Raw genomic sequence first — 19,737 nt, 5'->3', positions numbered from 1 at the left:
GGGCCGAGCTGCTTGAAATTCCAAAATAGACAGAGGAACTATTAGCCGCATAAGTCCTCCATTGACAATGTGACAGATCCTCACCCAGGACTTGTTCTGCCAGGATACAGGCCCGGAGATCCAGCACCGCAAATTAGCATGAACCAGCTAGCACCAAGCGGCATCCCACAGAGCCAGCGGGCGTCACTCCCTGCGTCCGGTCATTACAGGAATGATAATGTGACATTATACGCTGCGTAGGAAACACGCATAACAAACCCCAGACCCAGAAATTCCTACACATCTGAACGAAAATATACCGTAAATATAGGGGCAGTATTATAGCAGTAATATTCCTATACATAGGGGCAGTATTATAGTAGTGATATTCTAGTACATAGGATGATAGGGGCAGTATTATAGTAGTTATATTCTTGTACATAGGGGCAGTGTTATAGTAGTTATATTCTTGTACATAGAGGCAGTATTATAGTAGTTATATTCTTGTACATAGGGGGCAGTATTGTAGTGATATTCTAGTACATAGGGGCAGTATTATAGTAGTTATATTCTAGTATATAGGGGCAGTATTATAGTAGTGATATTCTTGTACATAGGAGCAGTATTATAGTAGTTATATTCTTGTACATAGGGGGCAGTATTATAGTAATTATATTCTTGTACATAGGGAGCAGTATTATAGTAGTTATATTCTAGTACATAGGGGCAGTGTTATAGTAGTTATATTCTTGTACATAGAGGCAGTATTATAGTAGTTATATTCTTGTACATAGGGAGCAGTATTATAGTAGTTATATTCTTGTACATAGGAGCAGTATTATAGTAGTTATATTCTTGTACATAGGGGACAGTATTATAGTAGTGATATTCTTGTACATAGGGGCAGTATTATAGTAGTTATATTCTAGTACATAGGGGGCAGTATTATAGTAGTGATATTCTTGTACATAGGGGCAGTATTATAGTAGTTATATTCTTGTACATAGGAGCAGTATTATAGTAGTTATATTCTTGTACATAGGAGGCAGTATTATAGTAGTTATATTCTTGTACATAGGGGCAGTATTATGGTAGTTATATACTTGTACATAGGGGCAGTATTATGGTAGTTATATACTTGTACATAGGGGCAGTATTATAGTAGTTATATTCTTGTACATAGGAGGCAGTATTATAGTAGTTATATTCTTGTACATAGGGGCAGTATTATAGTAGTTATATTCTTGTACATAGTGGCAGTATTATGGTAGTTATATACTTGTACATAGGGGCAGTATTATAGTTGTTATATTCTTGTACATAGTGGCAGTATTATAGTAGTTATATTCTTAGACATAGGGGCAGTATTATAGTAGTTATATTCTTGTACATAAGGGGCAGTATTACAGTAGTTATAGTCTTGTACATAGGAGGCAGTATTATAGTAGTTATATTCTTGCACATAGGGGCAGTATTGTAGTAGTTATATTCTTGTACATAGGTGGCAGTATTATAAGAGTTATATTCTTGTACATAGGAGCAGTATTATCGTACATATATTCTTGTGGATAGGGGCAGTATAATACTAGTTGTATTCTTGTACATAGGGGCAGTATTATAGTAGTTATATTCTTTTACATAGGGGGCAGTATTATAGTAGTTATATTCTTTTACATAGGGGGCAGTATTATAGTAGTTATATTCTTTTACATAGGGGGCAGTATTATATTAGTTATACGCTTGTACACAGGCACAGTATTATAATAGAGTTTTTCGTTCATCATTTCAGGCTGATTTGCAGGACTATATTGGTCACATTCGTTCCCTGTCTCTCTCTCGCTCCATTGATCTTCCTTATCCCAATCCTCAGGACAGCGCTCAGTTTTACCATCTCTTAAAATGACCGGGAGCAGCGCTGATATCTCTCTTATCTTCTCAGCCACCAGCACAATATTCCTCCTCTGTCTCTTGAGGATCCAGATCTCGGTGACTTTGTGACCGCCCCTCACTCAGCTCTGTGATAAACCCACCGATGATAAAGGCTGCAATTTGCTGGATGTTTAATTATGTATGTGACAATGTGTTTAGCGCTTTCACTCTCAAGAACATTAAAGCTGTTGGTGAATGTTCTTTAACATTGATTATTTATATGCGCCATCTCCTGTGTATTGTTATTGACATCAGCACCAGGTCCTCAAAGTTTATAGTGAGGAAAGCCATTATTTACATATCGGCATCCTGTACTGCAGCGATGTACACAGGGACCAGTATTACAGCACTTTTATTCTCGCACATAGGGGGCAGTATTATAGTAGTTATATTCTTGTATATAGGAGCAGTATTATAGTAGTTATATTCTTGTACATAGGGGGCAGTATTATAGTAGTTATATTCTTGTACATAGGGGCAGTATTATAGTAGTTATATTCTTGTACATAGGGGGCAGTATTATAGTAGTTATAATCTTGTACATAGGAGTAGTATTATAGTAGTTATAATCTTGTACATAGGGGGCAGTATTATACTGGTTATATTCTTGTACATAGGGGTCAGTATTATAGTAGTTATATTCTTGTACATAGGGGGCAGTATTATAGTAGTTATATTCTTCTACATAGGGGGCAGTATTATAGTAGTTATATTCTTGTACATAGGGGGCAGTATTATAGTAGTTATAATCTTGTACATAGGAGTAGTATTATAGTAGTTATAATCTTGTACATAGGGGGCAGTATTATACTGGTTATATTCTTGTACATAGGGGGCAGTATTATAGTAGTTATATTCTTGTACATAGGGGCAGTATTATACTGGTTATATTCTTGTACATAGGGGTCAGTATTATAGTAGTTATATTCTTGTACATAGGAGCAGTATTATAGTAGTTATATTCTTGTACATAGGGGGCAGTATTATAGTAGTTATATTCTTGTACATAGGAGACAGTATTATAGTAGTTACATTCTTGTACATAGAGGCAGTATTATTGTAGTTATATTCTTGTACATAGGAGACAGTATTATAGTAGTTACATTCTTGTACATAGAGGCAGTATTATTGTAGTTATATTCTTGTACATAGGAGACAGTATTATAGTAGTTATATTCTTGTACATAGAGGCAGTATTATCGTAGTTATATTCTTGTACATAGAGGCAGTATTATCGTAGTTATATTCTTGTACATAGAGGCAGTATTATCGTAGTTATATTCTTGTACATAGAGGCAGTATTATCGTACTTATATTCTTGTACATAGAGGCAGTATTTTCGTAGTTATATTCTTGCACATAGAGGCAGTATTATCGTAGTTATATTCTTGCACATAGAGGCAGTATTATCGTAGTTATATGCTTGCACATAGGGGACAGTATTATAGTCCCACTAACAGGAGCTCTATGGAACGCTCGCTCTGTCTGCAACAAACTTTCCTACATCCATGATCTTTTCATCACTAATAAACTTCCCTTCCTCGCCATCACAGAAACCTGGCTCACCCCCTCTGACACAGCCTCTCCTGCTGCACTTTCTTATGGTGGTCTCCAACTCTCTCACATCCCCACCCCAGTAACAAACATGGTGGAGGAGTTGGTTTGCTCCTGTCCGACCAATGCTCCTTTACACCAATTCCACTACCACCCTCGGTTACATTCCCCTCTTTTGAGGTGCACTCCGTACGCATCTACGCCCCCTCCAACCTCCAACTGGCCGTCATTTATCACCCTCCAGGGCCAGCTACTGCCTTTTTTGACCATTTCACCACCTGGCTACTACACTTCCTTTCCACCGACATCCCCACCATCATCATGGGTGATTTCAATTTCCCCATTGACACTTCCCACTCATCTGTCTCCAAACTTCTAACACTCGCTTCCTCCTTCGGCCTCGCCCAATGGTCCTCTGCAGCTACTCACAAAGATGGCCACACGCTGGACCTCATCTTCACTCGCCTCTGTTCCCTATCTAACCTCTCTAACTCACCTCTCCCCCTATCTGACCACAACCTACTCACATTCTCTTCCCTCTCTTCTCCAAGTACGCAACCCCCCCTCCACAAACTTTCACACCCCCGCAGAAATATCAAACACCTTGACTTACATTCCCTCTCTCAGTCTCTTTTCCCTCTTGCAGACATTGCTTCTTCACACGATGCAGATGCTGCTGCCACTTTATACAACAGCACCATCTCTGCAGCTCTCGAATCAGCTGCCCCCCTCACACACACCCAAACCCGCACAATCAACAGGCAACCCTGGCACACGAGGCAGACTAAAGAATTGAGACGGGCTTCCAGAATTGCTGAGCGCAGATGGAAGAGGTCTCATTCCACTGACCACTTCATTACATACAAACAGGCTCTCACCACTTTCAAGTCTGCACTCACCGCTGCAAAACAAACCTACTTCTCATCCCTCATATCCTCTCTATCCCACAACCCTAAACAGCTATTCAACACTTTCAACTCTCTCCTCCGTCCACCAGCACCACCTCCCTCTCCTCTCCTCCGTCCCCCGGCACCACCTCCCTCTCCTCTCATCTCAGCTGAAGACTTTGCCTCTTTGCCTCTCTCTCCAAACAGAAGATCAACAACATCAGAGCAAGCTTTGGCCCACAATCACCACAGCCACTCCTCACAACCACTCAACCTTATTCCTCCAAATCCAGCTTCTCCCCCATGACAGAAGATCATCTTTCCACTCTACTCTCAAGATCACATCTCACCACCTGCCTGCTTGATCCCCTCCCATCTCACCTCATCCCCAATCTCACCACAGTCTTCATCCCGACCCTAACCCATCTCTTCAACCTATCACTAACAACTTGTGTATTCCCTTCATGCTTTAAACATGCCTCAATCACACCCATCCTCAAAAAGCCCTCCCTTGACCCTTCCTCTGCGTCAAACTATCGCCCCATATCACTTCTCCCCTATGCCTCAAAACTACTGGAACAGCATGTCCATCTTGAACTGTCCTCATACCTCTCCTCCTGCTCCCTCTTTGACCGGTTACAATCTGGCTTCCGACCCCATCATTCCACTGAAACTGCCCTAAGCAAAGTCACTAACGACCTACTAACCGCAAAATCCAAGCAACACTACTCTGTCCTCCTCCTCCTCGACCTGTCCTCTGCCTTTGACACAGTAGACCACTCCCTTCTACTACAGATTCTCTCATCTCTGGGCATCACTGACTTGGCGCTATCTTGGATCTCCTCATACTTAACCAACCGAACTTTCAGCATCTCCCATTCTCACACCACTTCCTCATCTCGCCCCCTATCTGTCGGGGTCCCCCAAGGTTCAGTTTTTGGACCCCTGCTGTTCTCCGTTTACACCCTTGGCCTGGGACAGCTCATAGAGTCCTACGGCTTTCAGCATCATCTCTATGCTGATGATACGCCGATCTACCTCTCTGGACCTGACATTACCTCTCTACTAACCAGAATCCCACAATGTCTGTCTGCTATTTCATCCTTTTTCTCTGCTCGATTCTTAAAATTGAACATGGACAAAACAGAATTCATTGTCTTACTTCCTCTTCACTCAACCCACCCATCTGACATATCCATCAATGTCAATGGCTGCTCACTTTCCCCAGTGTCACGCGCTCGCTGCCTGGAAGTAACTCTAAACTCTGATCTCTCTTTCAAGCCAGACATCCAAGCCCTCTTCACCTCCTGCCGCCTCCAACTCAAAAATATTTCCTGGATCCGTACATTTCTTTCCCAAGAAACTGCAAAAACCCTAGTACATGCTCTTATTATCTCCCGTCTGGATTATTGCAACCTCCTGCTCTGTGGCCTCCCTTCTAACAGTCTCACACCCCTACAATCTATTCTAAACTATGCTGCCCGGCTAATCCACCTCTCCCCTCGCTACTCCCCGACCTCTCCTCTCTGCCAATCCCTTCACTGGCTTCCCATTGCCCAACGACTCCAGTTCAAAACCATAACCATGCCTACAAAGCCATCCACAACCTGTCTCCTCCTTACATCTGTGACCTAGTCTCCCGGTACTTACGTACACGTAACCTCCGATCCTCACAAGATCTCCTTCTTTACTCCCCTCTCATCTCCTCTTCCCACCATCGCATCCAAGATTTCTCCCGTGCCTCCCCCATACTCTGGAATGCTCTGCCACAACACATCAGACTCTCGCCTACCTTGGCAAGCTTCAAAAGGAACCTGAAGACCCACCTCTTCCGACAAGCCTACAACCTGCCGTAACCCTCAGCCTGATACAGCACCGCACAATCAGCTCTATCCTCACCTACTGTATCCTCACCCATCCCTTGTAGACTGTGAGCCCTCGCGGGCAGGGACCTCTATCCTCCTCTACCTGTCTGTGCCTTGTATTGTTTATGATTACTGTACTTGTCCCTATTATGTACACCCCTTTCACATGTAAAGCGCCATGGAATTGATGGCGCTATAATAATAAATAATAATAATAATAATAATAGTACTTATATTCTTGTATATAGGAGCAGTATTATAGTAGTTATATTCTTGTACATAGGGGGTAGTATTATAGCAGTTATATTCTTGTACATGGTGGGTAGTATTATAGTAGTTATATTCTTGTACATAGGGAGCAGTATTATAGTATTTATATTCTTGTACATAGGGGCAGTATTATAGTAGTTATATTCTTGTACATAGGGGGCAGTATTATAGTAGTTACCGTATATTCTTGTACATAGGAACAGTATTATAGTAGTTATAATCTTGTACATAGGGGAAGTATTATAGTAGTTATATTCTTGTACATAGGGGGCAGTATTTTATTAGTTATATTCTTGTACATAGGGGGCAGTATTATAGTAGGTACCGTATATTCCTGTACATAGGGGGCAGTATTATAGTAGTTATATTCTTGTAAATAGGGGCAGTATTACAGTAGTTATATTCTTGTACATAGGGGGCAGTATTATAGTAGTTATTTTCTTGTACATAGGGGGCAGTATTATAGTAGTTATATTCTTGTACATAGGGGGCAGTATTATAGTAGTTATATTCTTGTAAATAGGGGCAGTATTACAGTAGTTATATTCTTCTACATAGGGAGCAGTATTATAGTAGTTATATTCTTGTACATAGGGGCAGTATTATAGCAGTTATATTCTTGTACATAGGGGGCAGTATTATAGTAGTTATATTCTTGTACATAGGAGCAGTATTATAGTAACTATATTCTTGTAAATAGGGGCAGTATTATAGTAGTTATATTCTTGTACATAGGGGCAGTATTATAGCAGTTATATTCTTGTACATAGGGGGCAGTATTATAGTAGTTATATTCTTGTACATAGGAGCAGTATTATAGTAACTATATTCTTGTAAATAGGGGCAGTATTATAGTAGTTATATTCTTGTACAAAGGGGCAGTATTATAGCAGTTATATTCTTCTACATAGGGGGCAGTATTATAGTAGTTATATTCTTGTACATAGGAGCAGTATTATAGTAACTATATTCTTGTAAATAGGGGCAGTATTATAGTAGTTATATTCTTGTACAAAGGGGCAGTATTATAGCAGTTATATTCTTGTACATAGGGGGCAGTATTATAGTAGTTATATTCTTGTACATAGGAGCAGTATTATAGTAGCTATATTCTTGTAAATAGGGGCAGTATTGTAGTAGTTATATTCTTGTACAAAGGGGCAGTATTATAGCAGTTATATTCTTGTACATAGGGGCAGTATTATAGTAGGTATATTCTTGTACATAGGGGCAGTATTATAGTAGTTATATTCTTGTACATAGGAGCAGTATTATAGCAGTTACATTCTTGTACATAGGGGCAGTATTATAGTAGGTATATTCTTGTACATAGGGGCAGTATTATAGTAGTTATATTCTTGTACATGAGAACAATGGCTCCTGAGCACCAGTAGTGCCTGGTGTAAAATGGTCTGGACGGCTTCTCTTTAAACCTTGTCTGCTACCATGGGGTCAATGTGATCTGTTGTAGATTGATTGGAACAAGTAGTAATTTTTTTTAATGGAACCAGACAAGGGTTAATGGGCCGTAGCCTCCAATAGCAAAAAATCCCAATGCTTTACAATAATTTACCAAATGTATTTACTTACCGTGTGCAGTCGCCGTAACGTCTCCACATACCTGGAAGAGAGTACAAGATGGCGGTATTATTTATTTATGACTTATTTATTGTTATATTTATTATTATTTTTTAATACAATAACATTCCTCGCTACCATTCAATAATTTAGAAAATCTGATAATCCGGCACGTAACAATTCACCGATACTAAATATCCAGCACAAGATGAAATCCTATCTCATCTTATCTCCTATCTATATAAACACATAATAACACAGAGGACAGAACACAGATTCACAACCATTCATTCTCCAAAGGTTGTGGAACTACAACTCCCAGCGTGATCTCTGGACGATTACACCCCAGCCATAGAGCCGCGGGGCTAATATAAGCCGTACTCACACTTTCTCCGATGTCACCAGCTCCTCCACAATGTGGCGCGCTCTGGTCGGACCGTCCTTCTAGATCAGAGAGAAGAGTCACAATTAGTGATGAGCGAGTACTAAAAAGCTCGGGTGCTCGAAGCTCGGGCCGAGCCTCCCAAGATACTCGTGTACTCGGCCCGAGCAACGAGCCCAATGTTATCCTATGGGAGACCCGAGTATTTTTGTGAAATGACCCCCCGGCAGCATGGAGAAACCCTAAAAATGTCACAAAAGTCTCAGAAGAGTGCTCAAATGACATGGCAACAGCATGGGGAAGACCCCTTGAAGCATTTATCACTGAAAAGTCACAGCTGTGAACAATTTTGTCCGCGTTTTACGCCATTTTTACGGACTCACCAGAAAACCTTCCAAAATGACCCCAAAATGATTTTTCATGGCGGAAATGTTAAGGGCACATACCCAATAGTGAGATAGAGCTGGTGTATGTTACTTTTTGAGATTAATACATGAAAGATTTTACGTGAAAACATTGTGTGGCACTCCGATGTCCCTGAGAAGAGACGTACATGAAGGCCTCTTGAGTCTAATGTGCCCATTTTGAGGAAGTGAGTCTTTGTAGTATTTTCCTTTGCCAGGGCAGTCCAAAATTGTGAGGTTCACCAATGCCCCTGCATACAGACGTGCATGATGGCCTGTAAACCTGAAGTGCCCATTGTAAGGAAGTGGGTCTATTGTAGTATAGCCCTTAGGCAGGGCAGCCAAAAATTGGGAGGCTCCACATTGTCCCTGGATAGAGACGTGCATGATGGCCTGTAAACCTGAAGTGCCCATTGGAAGGAAGTGGGTCTATTGTAGTATAGCCCTTAGGCAGGGCAGCCAAAAATTGGGAGGCTCCACGTTGTCCCTGGATAGAGACGTGCATGAGGGCCTGTAAACCTGAAGTGCCCATTGGAAGGAAGTGGGTCTATTGTAGTATAGCCTTTTGGCAGGGCAGCCAAAAATTGGGAGGCTCCACGTTGTCCCTGCATACAGACGTGCATGAGGGCCTGTAAACCTGAAGTGCCCATTGTAAGGAAGTGGGTCTATTGTAGTATAGCCCTTAGGCAGGGCAGCCAAAAATTGGGAGGCTCCACGTTGTCCCTGCATACAGACGCGCATGAGGGCCTGTAAACCTGAAGTGCCCATTGGAAGGAAGTGGGTCTATTGTAGTATAGCCCTTAGGCAGGGCAGCCAAAAATTGGGAGGCTCCACGTTGTCCCTGGATAGAGACCTGTTAGGTTCTTAGTGCCTCCGTGCTTGCATTTAAAAACCGCACGTGTGTGCCTGTTGGTGGCAGCTTTCCGCTGCATTTGTGTGAGTTTTGCAAAAACTTGGATATAACGCACAAGTCTAGTGAATACACATCAGCACAGCATTGCAAAATGCGCAAGGGCGTTGTCAACGAACAAGGAAGTGGACGTGATGGTGGTGCAGGCAGAGACCGAGGTTGTGTGCAAGCTCTAATTTCGCCACAACAAAGGGCCACATCTAGTCGCTCGCACGTCCTGTCCCAAATTCTTGGGGACCGCAGCAGTACACCGCTCTTGAACCAAGACCAGTGTCAACAGGTTGTTAGTTGGATAGCGGATAATGCTTCCAGTCAGATTGGCACCACCACAAACACTCTGTCTTCCACACGGGCAAGTGTCAGTAGTCGTGATACTGCACCGCACATTTCAGAACCTGATCCTCCTTCCTACCACCAGGCCGAGTACACGTCCACGGACATTACTGATCCCACACTTGGACACTCGGAAGAGCTGTTCGTTCACGTTTCCATTCACAAATTCTGGCCTCTCGCCAGCTCCTGTTGAAGTGGGCCATGACGAGATTGTATGTACAGATGCCCAAATATTTGAGCAGCCACGTTCTCACGAAGTTGGCAACGTGTCTCAACAAGGGGTGGACGATGATGAGACACAATTGTCAGGAAGTCAGGAGGAGGAGCAGGGTGCGGAAGAGGAAGACGACGTGGTGGATGATCCAGTAACTGACCCAACCTGGCAGGAGGATATGCAGAGCGAGGACAGCAGTGCACAGGGGGAGGGAGGCGTAGCATCCCAACAGGCAGTAAGAAGCAGAGTGGTGGCCCCAGGCAGACGTCAGGCAACTGTTCCCCGGAACAACACGACACAAGGTGCCTGTACAAATGTTAGGTCTTCCCGAGTCTGGCTGTAATACTATTGTATGTATTGAGGATTTCGATTGCGTTAGGGCAATGACAACCAGAGACGAGTTCTTGGTGCAAGACGTTTATAATATGCAACCAGCAAATATGTACATAAACGGAACAAAAACACAGTAGAACATAAATACAGGAAATACCTTCCAGGGACGGAGCGAAAGGGAATTCCCGGGACCGCGCACCGGACTCCCCCAGGGAGACCACCAAGAGCGAACCCCTATACAGGGACTGTCTGGCAATCACCCCAGAAGCCCTAAATGCGCAGCAGCCGGGACACAAAAGGGCAATAGGTAAGTCCAAAAATGTCCGTACGTGATGTGAGTCCAGAGTGGTATTAAACGGAAGGAACCGGGCAGAAGTGCCGACCAAAGACGGCAAACGGAGTCCGGGCACAGCTAGATGATACCAGATGAAGTCCAGAGTCGGTGTCGGTTGTTTTCCAAGAGGATCCGAATAACAATCAGGAACCAAAAGCAGCAGGGCAGGAGCACACAGAAAGCAGTATACTCAGGCACTGGACTAAGCTTTAGGGGCGGCTTTTAAACAGATGGACAGGAAGTAGGGCAACAGAACAGAAAACTCCATGTTAACAAAGGGCAAGCTCTTTCAAAAGAAAACTGGAAAACCCGGAACTCTGACACTGGCAGTTTTTTAAGTTGGCTCCAGATGATTCTAAAAAGGCCATTTGCAACACCTGCCATGCCAGCATCAGCAGGGGTACCAAAACTAGCAGCCTGACCACCACCAGCATGATCAGGCACATGTCAGCCAAGCACCCGACTTTGTGGGAAGTACAACAGAGTCGAGGAGCAGTGCTTGCTGATGTCACTGCTACGTCTTCGCTGGTTGTGCATGCGAGCCAATACCCTGTCCATGCTGCCTGCGAACAAGCCTCCTCCGGCCCTGCACCTGCAGTTACCCACGCAGAAATAACACCATCATCAAGCACGTCCTTGTCCCAGCGCAGCGTTCAGTTATCCATTCAGCAAACCTTTGAACGCAGGCGCAAATACACTGCCAACACCCCACATGCCACAGTTCTAAATGCTAACATTTCGCGACTGCTTGCGCTGGAAATGTTGCCTTTTAGGCTGGTTGAGACAGAAGCATTCCGCGACATGATGGTGGCAGCTGTCCCACGTTACTCGGTCCACAGCCGCCACTATTTCTCCCGGTGTGCCGTCCCCGCATTGCATAACCACGTGTCACAAAACATCACACGTGCCCTGAACAACGCTGTTTCAGCCAAAGTCCACCTAACCACAGACACGTGGACAAGTGCATGTGGGCAAGGCCGCTACATCTCGTTGACGTCACACTGGGTTAATATTGTGCAAGCTGGGACCCAGTCTGAGCGAGGGACGGAACACGTCCTTCACACACCAAGTTTTGCAGGCCCTACCTCAGTCAGGGTTTCACACACACTCTACAGCTCCGGAATGTCATGCTCCTCAGCCTCCTCCTCCTCCTGTGCATCCTGATCCACTTTACCCTCCACACCAGTCCCAAGCTGGAAGTGTCGCGGGCGGAGGAGGGGACGGTGCGCTCTCCCACTGCTCGGGTCCGGCTGACGCTGCTCTACGGCTGCTGCTGCTCGTTGGCTCGAGCGATGGCCGGATCCCGGGGACTCGAGCGGCGCTACTCGCCCGTGAGTGAAAAGGGGTGGTTTGGGTTTTGGGGATATTGTCCGTGACGCCACCCACGGTTGTGGTGATTGTGTGGACACCACCGCTGCTCTGGACGGGGATCCCGGGAGCCTGTGACAGGGAGCAGCTTTGTTGTTATTTCTCCCCTCCGTGGGTAGGGGGGTTGGTTGTCCCGGGGCCTGGTGATGGGGTAGAGATGGATGACAGGCGGGTTGCGGGGCCTGATGAGGTGCAGGGTCGCAGGGGCAGCGCTGTGCCGCACGGCACGGAGGTACTCACTCAGCCCAATGATGATGACACAGTTCACGGTAAAACAAGTGGCTGGATGGACGGGTCACTCGGACGGCTGCGGTTGTTCCTCCCTGCAGGTTAGTGATGACTGTCTCTCCCTGCACCTAAGTTAAGTGTTGGTAGTGATGGTTTCCCAACGGTAACCCGCTCCCCGACCTGGATATGGGCCGGAGGAGCCCCTTTTGCCCACAGGCGCTGGCCCTGGGAGACGGTTGCCCTTAGCGGTGGCGGTGTCTCCCCTTCACGGTTGTACGGTTGCCTTCTATCTGGACTTGGCTGTTTGGAAACCCTGAGGTTCCCTTCACTAACGGATTTGGCAAATTCACGGCGACACCAAGCCTTGCCGGGATCCGAAAGTCCTCTGCCAATGGTGCTGGCTTCTCTTTGTATACCGGTCCGGTACGGCCGGGTCACCACCCGTCCACGGTCCTTACGGCAGACTCCAATCGGCCTCCACTGCAGACGGTCACCACATCCTGCCAACCTTGCTGTCCTGTCCGGGCCACACACCCGGACCAAATTCAGGCTCTTTGCTGTCACTTTTCTCCTCTCTACTACTTTCCTCCTTCCACTTCCTTAGCTTAACTCTCACTGCCTGTGTTTTCCCTCCTCCTCGGTGGGTGGAGACCAACCGCCTGGCTCCACACCCTGGTGTGGACAACAGCCCCTGGGGAAGGCAACAAGGATTTTGTGTTTTGACTATGATATGCCTGCAGGGAGTGTGGGGTGTTTAAGTGTTGTGCTCTGTGGCCCCTGGCTTGTCCAGGGCGACACAGAAGCACTGCAGCACTGCCTCGGCGAAGCGGCAACAGGCAGTGCTGAAGCTAATCTGCATAGGTGACAAACCCCACAATGCAGAAGAGGTGTGGACAGCTCTGAAACAGCAGGCAGATCACTGGCTCACAACTCTGAACCTAAAGCCAGGAAAGGTCGTGTGTGACAATGGCCGGAACCTGGTGGCGGCTTTGAGGCGAGGCCAGCTGACACATGTTCCATGCGTGGCCCATGTGCTCAACCTCGTGGTTCAGCGGTTTCTAAAGTCATACTCAGAGCTGTCTGATCTGCTGGTAAAAGTTCGCCGCCTGTCTGCACATTTTCGAAAGTCACCTACTGCTTCAGCCGGCCTTGCCGGCTTAAGACGCCGTTTGCATCTTCCGGCACACAGACTGGTGTGTGATGTCCCCACGCGTTGGAATTCAACTCTGCACAAGTTGGTCAGGATATGTGAGCAGAAGAGGGCAGTTGTTGAGTACCTGCATCACCTAAGCCGTCGGGAAATGGGTCAAACTCCACACATAACACCTGAGGAGTGGAGATGGATGTCCGACCTATGCACCATCCGCCAAAACTTTGAGGACTCCACCAAGATGGTGAGCGGCGATGACGACATTATTAGCGTCACCATACCGCTTCTCTGCCTTCTAAAATGGTCTCTGCTCAAAAAACAACCATGATGCATTGCAGGCGGAGCGCGATGAGTTTGAGCAAGAAACAGTAGTGGGTGTGGGTGATGATAACACACAGCCCAGCCTCGTCTCATCACAACGTGCAGTGGAGGACTATGACGAGGAGGAGGATGAAGACATGGAGCAACTCTCTGGCCAAATTGAGGATATGACATGCAGTCATATCCTCGGTTCAGCGTGGCTGGCCAGAGGACAGGGTAGATGATGAGGAGGAGGAGGAGGAGGAGGAGGAGGAGGAGGAGGAGGAGGACAGCATGTTCAGTCATCGTGTTGGTCAGGATACTGAAGTGATGGCTGTTAAGAGTCTGGCACACATGGCTGACTTTATGGTAAGCTGCCTGTCTCGTGACCCTCGCGTTAAGAACATCTTGGCCGACAATCATTACTGGTTGGTAACACTGTTAGACCCACGCTAAAAGGAGAACTTTATATCTCTTATTCCCGAGGCGGAGAGGTCAGGCAAAATGCAGCAGTTCCAGAAGGCCATAGTCACGGAAGTAGGCAAAGCATTCCCCTCACAAAACGCTAGCGGCATAGGTCAGGAATCACTGGACAACCAAGGCGTACAGCCGAGAGGGGCACAAGTCCAATCCGCCAGAGGTAGGGGAACAGTCTTTAAGATGTGGGACAGTTTTCTCAGCCCCTCACATACCACAGCCCCTGAGGTGAGGGGTAGTGACACAAGAAATCCTAAGTTTGGCCAGATGCTCAAGGAGTACCTTGCAGATCAAACAACTGTACTCCGACATTCCTCTGTGCCTTACAATTAATGTGTATCCAAGCTGGACACGTGGCATGAATTGGCTCTCTACGCCTTGGAAGTCCTGGCCTGCCCTGCCGCTAGCGTTTTGTCAGAGCGTGTTTTTAGTGCCGCAGGTGGAATCATTACAGATAAACGCACCCGCCTGTCAACTGTAAATGCTGACAGGCTGACTCTGATCAAGATGAACAAGGGTTGGATTGGGCCAGACTTCACCACACCACCAGCAAATGAGAGCGGAATTTAAAGTTTGTAACGGGAATTTGCCATGTACCTCCACTCACCCATGGTAACACACTTCTGGACTTTGGCTAATCGCTGGACTGCTCCTCCTTCTCCTCATGCGCCATCATGGTGACCGTTACAATAGTTAAGCCGTTGTTTCAGGTATACCCCCAGTGGTAAATTTTTTCGCCCATTCTTTCTGAATGGGCATTACAACGACAGGAGACCCGCTCCTTTGCAATGGGAACAATGTTTTGAGGCCCTCATGCACATCTCTATCCAGGGACAATGTGGAGCCTCCCAATTTTTGGCTGCCCTGCCTAAGGGCTATACTACAATAGACCCACTTCCTTCCAATGGGCACTTCATGTTTACAGGCCATCATGCACGTCTCTATCCAGGGACAATATGGAGCCTGACGCTGCCACCGACTGCCACACACGTGCTGTTTTTAAATGCAAGCACGGACGCAATAAGAACCTAACTGGTTTTTAGGAGCGACAATTACTGAGAAGTCTGACACTATCTGGACTGTTTTACACTGTGTACACCAGCCCCAGATATGATGAAGGCTGGTATACGGTCACCACTACCCTGCCTGCCTGCCTGTATACTGGTACAATAGTCCTGACAAGGACTCTTTTGGTCACTAGCCTGTATTCCGACCTGGCTATACCCTGCCTGTATATAGCAACAATAGTCCTGAGAAGGACTCTGCTACTGTACTCCGACCTGGCTATACCCTGCCTGCCTGTATACAACTAGAATAGTCCTGAGAAGGACTTTTGGTCACACTGTTTGCAGCCCTGCAACTGAAAAAGCTATAAAGGGCCGCAAAGCTTTCCCTGAATCAGCGACACTCTCCCTGCACTGACTGTCTGGATAGCTGTGAGCAGAGCACAGCGCGCCGGCCGGTATAAAGGCTCGGTGACGCTGTGCAGGCCGGCCAATCACTGCAATTCCACAACTAACAGGGCTGTGGCATTGCAGTGGTCTACCAGCCAATCCCTGCATGAGGGCTGGCTCTCAAAAGAGCGCCAACATGCAGAAATGAAGACCACGAATACAGCACGAGTATCGCGAGATTACTCGGTCCCCGCCGAGCAGCCCGAGTACAGCGATACTCGTGCGAGTACCGAGTAGTGACAAGCATGCTCGCTCATCACTAGTCACAATGTAACAGATCAGTCATCACACACGTTCTGATGCTGGGAAAGCTGGGTGACAACCACCATGGACGCAATGGTATACCACCACTAGAGGGCCATTATACTGTGTTGGGGTCACCATACTTTGCTGGGGTAGTTGAGGGGGGTACAGTAGGGTCACCATACTGTGTGTGTGGAGGGCACTGTGGGGGGGGATCATACAGTGTTTGGGGGGCATTTTTGTTTTCATCATACTTTATGGCTGCAATGAAAGGGGAATCTAGAGGCTTCTATCGGAGGAAGATTACTTTGAAAGGGCTGAAAAGCTGTGACCTACGCTATTATGTGACCCAGACGAATATTTATTGGGGGAGGGGAGGGATCAATTAGAACTTTTGCTATGGGGGCCCTTGATATCTATGTACGCCTCTGCACATCTGAGCCCCTCAAGGACCACGCTGACTGCACATCAAGGTTTTTGGATGAGAGCTTTTGCGCTATCAGCTGCAGAGTGACCCTGAGTGACCCCTGAGTGACTCCGAGTGAGTCCTGAGTGACCTCTGAGTGACTCCTGAGTGACTCCAAGTGAGTCCTGAGTGACCCCTGAGTGAGTCCTGAGTGACACCTGAGTGACCCCTGAGTGACTCCTGAGTGACCCCAAGTGACCCCGAGTGACTCCGAGTGACTCCGAGTGAGTCCTGAGTGACCCCCTCAGTGACCAATGAGTGACTCCGAGTGAGTCCTGAGTGACTCCTGAGTGACCCCTGAGTGACTCCTGAGTGACCTTGAGTGATCCCTGAGTGACCCCGAGTGAGTCCTGAGTGACCCCCGTCCTTGGCATCAGACGCTCACTAGAGTCCAATAGATGCTGAAAGCCAATAATGGAAGACATTTATATATCTATCAAATACCAGAATCAAACATTTTGCTCAGTATCACACAAGATAGGATTAGATACAACAGCTCAGCAAATAGTATCACATGATAGGATGTGATACAAAGCTCAGCAGATAGTATCACGTATACCAGGATTAGATACACAGCTCAGCAGCCAATATCATATATACCAGAATTAGATACACAGCTCAGCAGCCAATATCATATATACCAGGATTAGATACACAACTCAGCAGCCAATATCATATATACCAGGATTAGATACACAGCTCAGCAGCCAATATCATATATACCAGAATTAGATACACAGCTCAGCAGCCAATATCATATATACCAGGATTAGATACACAGCTCAGCAGCCAATATCATATATACCAGGATTAGATACACAACTCAGCAGCCAATATCATATATACCAGGATTAGATACACAGCTTAGCAGCCAATATCATATATACCAGGATTAGATACACAACTCAGCAGCCAATATCATATATACCAGGATTAGATACACTGCTCAGCAGCCAATATCATATATACCAGGATTAGATACACAACTCAGCAGCCAATATCATATATACCAGGATTAGATACACAGCTCAGCAGCCAATATCATATATACCAGGATTAGATACACTGCTCAGCAGCCAATATCATATATACCAGGATTAGATACACTGCTCAGCAGCCAATATCATATATACCAGGATTAGATATACTGCTCAGCAGCCAATATCATATATACCAGGATTAGATACACAACTCAGCAGCCAATATCATATATACCAGGATTAGATACACAGCTCAGCAGCCAATATCATATATACCAGGATTAGATACACAACTCAGCAGCCAATATCATATATACCAGGATTAGATACACTGCTCAGCAGCCAATATCATATATACCAGGATTAGATACACAACTCAGCAGCCAATATCATATATACCAGGATTAGATACACTGCTCAGCAGCTAATATCATATATACCAGGATTAGATACACAACTCAGCAGCCAATATCATATATACCAGGATTAGATACACTGCTCAGCAGCTAATATCATATATACCAGGATTAGATACACAGCTCAGCAGCCAATATCATATATACCAGGATTAGATACACTGCTCAGCAGCCAATATCATATATACCATGATTAGATACACAGCTCAGCAGCCAATATCATATATACCAGGATTAGATACACAGCTCAGCAGCCAATATCATATATACCAGGATTAGATACACAACTCAGCAGCCAATATCATATATACCAGGATTAGATACACAACTCAACAGCCAATATCATATATACCAGGATTAGATACACAGCTCAGCAGCCAATATCATATATACCAGGATTAGATACACAGCTCAGTAGACAATATCATATATACCAGGATTAGATACACAGCTCAGCAGCCAATATCATATATACCAGGATTAGATACACAGCTCAGCAGCCAATATCATATATACCAGGATTAGATACACAACTCAGCAGCCAATATCATATATACCAGGATTAGATACACAACTCAGCAGCCAATATCATATATACCAGGATTAGATACACAACTCAGCAGCCAATATCATATATACCAGGATTAGATACACAGCTCAGCAGCCAATATCATATATACCAGGATTAGATACACAACTCAGCAGCCAATATCATATATACCAGGATTAGATACACAGCTCAGCAGCCAATATCATATATACAAGGATTAGATACACAGCTCAGCAGCCAATATCATATATACCAGGATTAGATACACTGCTCAGCAGCCAATATCATATATACCAGGATTAGATACACAGTTCAGTAGACAATATCATATATACCAGGATTAGATACACAGCTCAGCAGCCAATATCATATATACCAGGATTAGATACACAGCTCAGCAGCCAATATCATATATACCAGGATTAGATACACAACTCAGCAGCCAATATCATATATACCAGGATTAGATACACAGCTCAGCAGCCAATATCATATATACCAGGATTAGATACACAGCTCAGTAGACAATATCATATATACCAGGATTAGGTACACAGCTCAGCAGCCAATATCATATATACCAGGATTAGATACACAGCTCAGCAGCCAATATCATATATACCAGGATTAGATACACAGCTCAGCAGCCAATATCATATATACCAGGTTTAGATACACTGCTCAGCAGCCAATATCATATATAACAGCATTAGATACACTGCTCAGCAGCCAATATCATATCTAACAGGATTAGGTACACAGCTCAGCAGCCAATATCATATATACCAGGATTAGATACACTGCTCAGCAGCCAATATCATATATACCAGGATTAGATACACAGATCAGCAGCCAATATCATATATACCAGGATTAGATACACAACTCAGTAGACAGTATCATATATAACAGGATTAGATACACAGATCAACAGACAGTATCACATATAACAGAATTAAATACACAACTCCGCAGACAGTATCACATATATCAAGATTAGATACATTGTCTCTGGAGATTATTTATGAATGCTGATAATGTTTTTTATATACTGAAATATGTAGTGTGAGGTCTGGATATCACTGAGGATCCTGCACATAATAACATGGCTCACATCTGTCCAGACAGATATT

The 19,737-nt window shown here is 45.2% G+C and overlaps 1 protein-coding gene across 2 annotated transcripts in view; it reads right to left on the bottom strand.

Annotated features, from left to right (window-relative positions):
* FGD5 (FYVE, RhoGEF and PH domain containing 5) overlaps positions 1–19,737 on the bottom strand; it is a 152,835-nt gene that overhangs the window by 68,512 nt on the left and 64,586 nt on the right. For both annotated transcript variants that reach the window (XM_075321565.1, XM_075321567.1), the window contains exons 4-5: positions 8,448–8,506; positions 8,075–8,105 (exon numbers count right to left, since the gene is read on the bottom strand). In XM_075321565.1, the coding sequence (XP_075177680.1) occupies positions 8,075–8,105; positions 8,448–8,506 (90 nt within the window). The remainder of the gene's footprint in view (positions 1–8,074; positions 8,106–8,447; positions 8,507–19,737) is intronic.

The sequence above is a fragment of the Anomaloglossus baeobatrachus genome, chromosome 8 (assembly GCF_048569485.1).
Source record: "Anomaloglossus baeobatrachus isolate aAnoBae1 chromosome 8, aAnoBae1.hap1, whole genome shotgun sequence".
NCBI lineage: Eukaryota > Metazoa > Chordata > Amphibia > Anura > Aromobatidae > Anomaloglossus > Anomaloglossus baeobatrachus.
The sequence above is the reverse complement of the archived record's forward strand: the minus strand, read 5'-3'. Positions and strand labels throughout refer to the sequence as shown.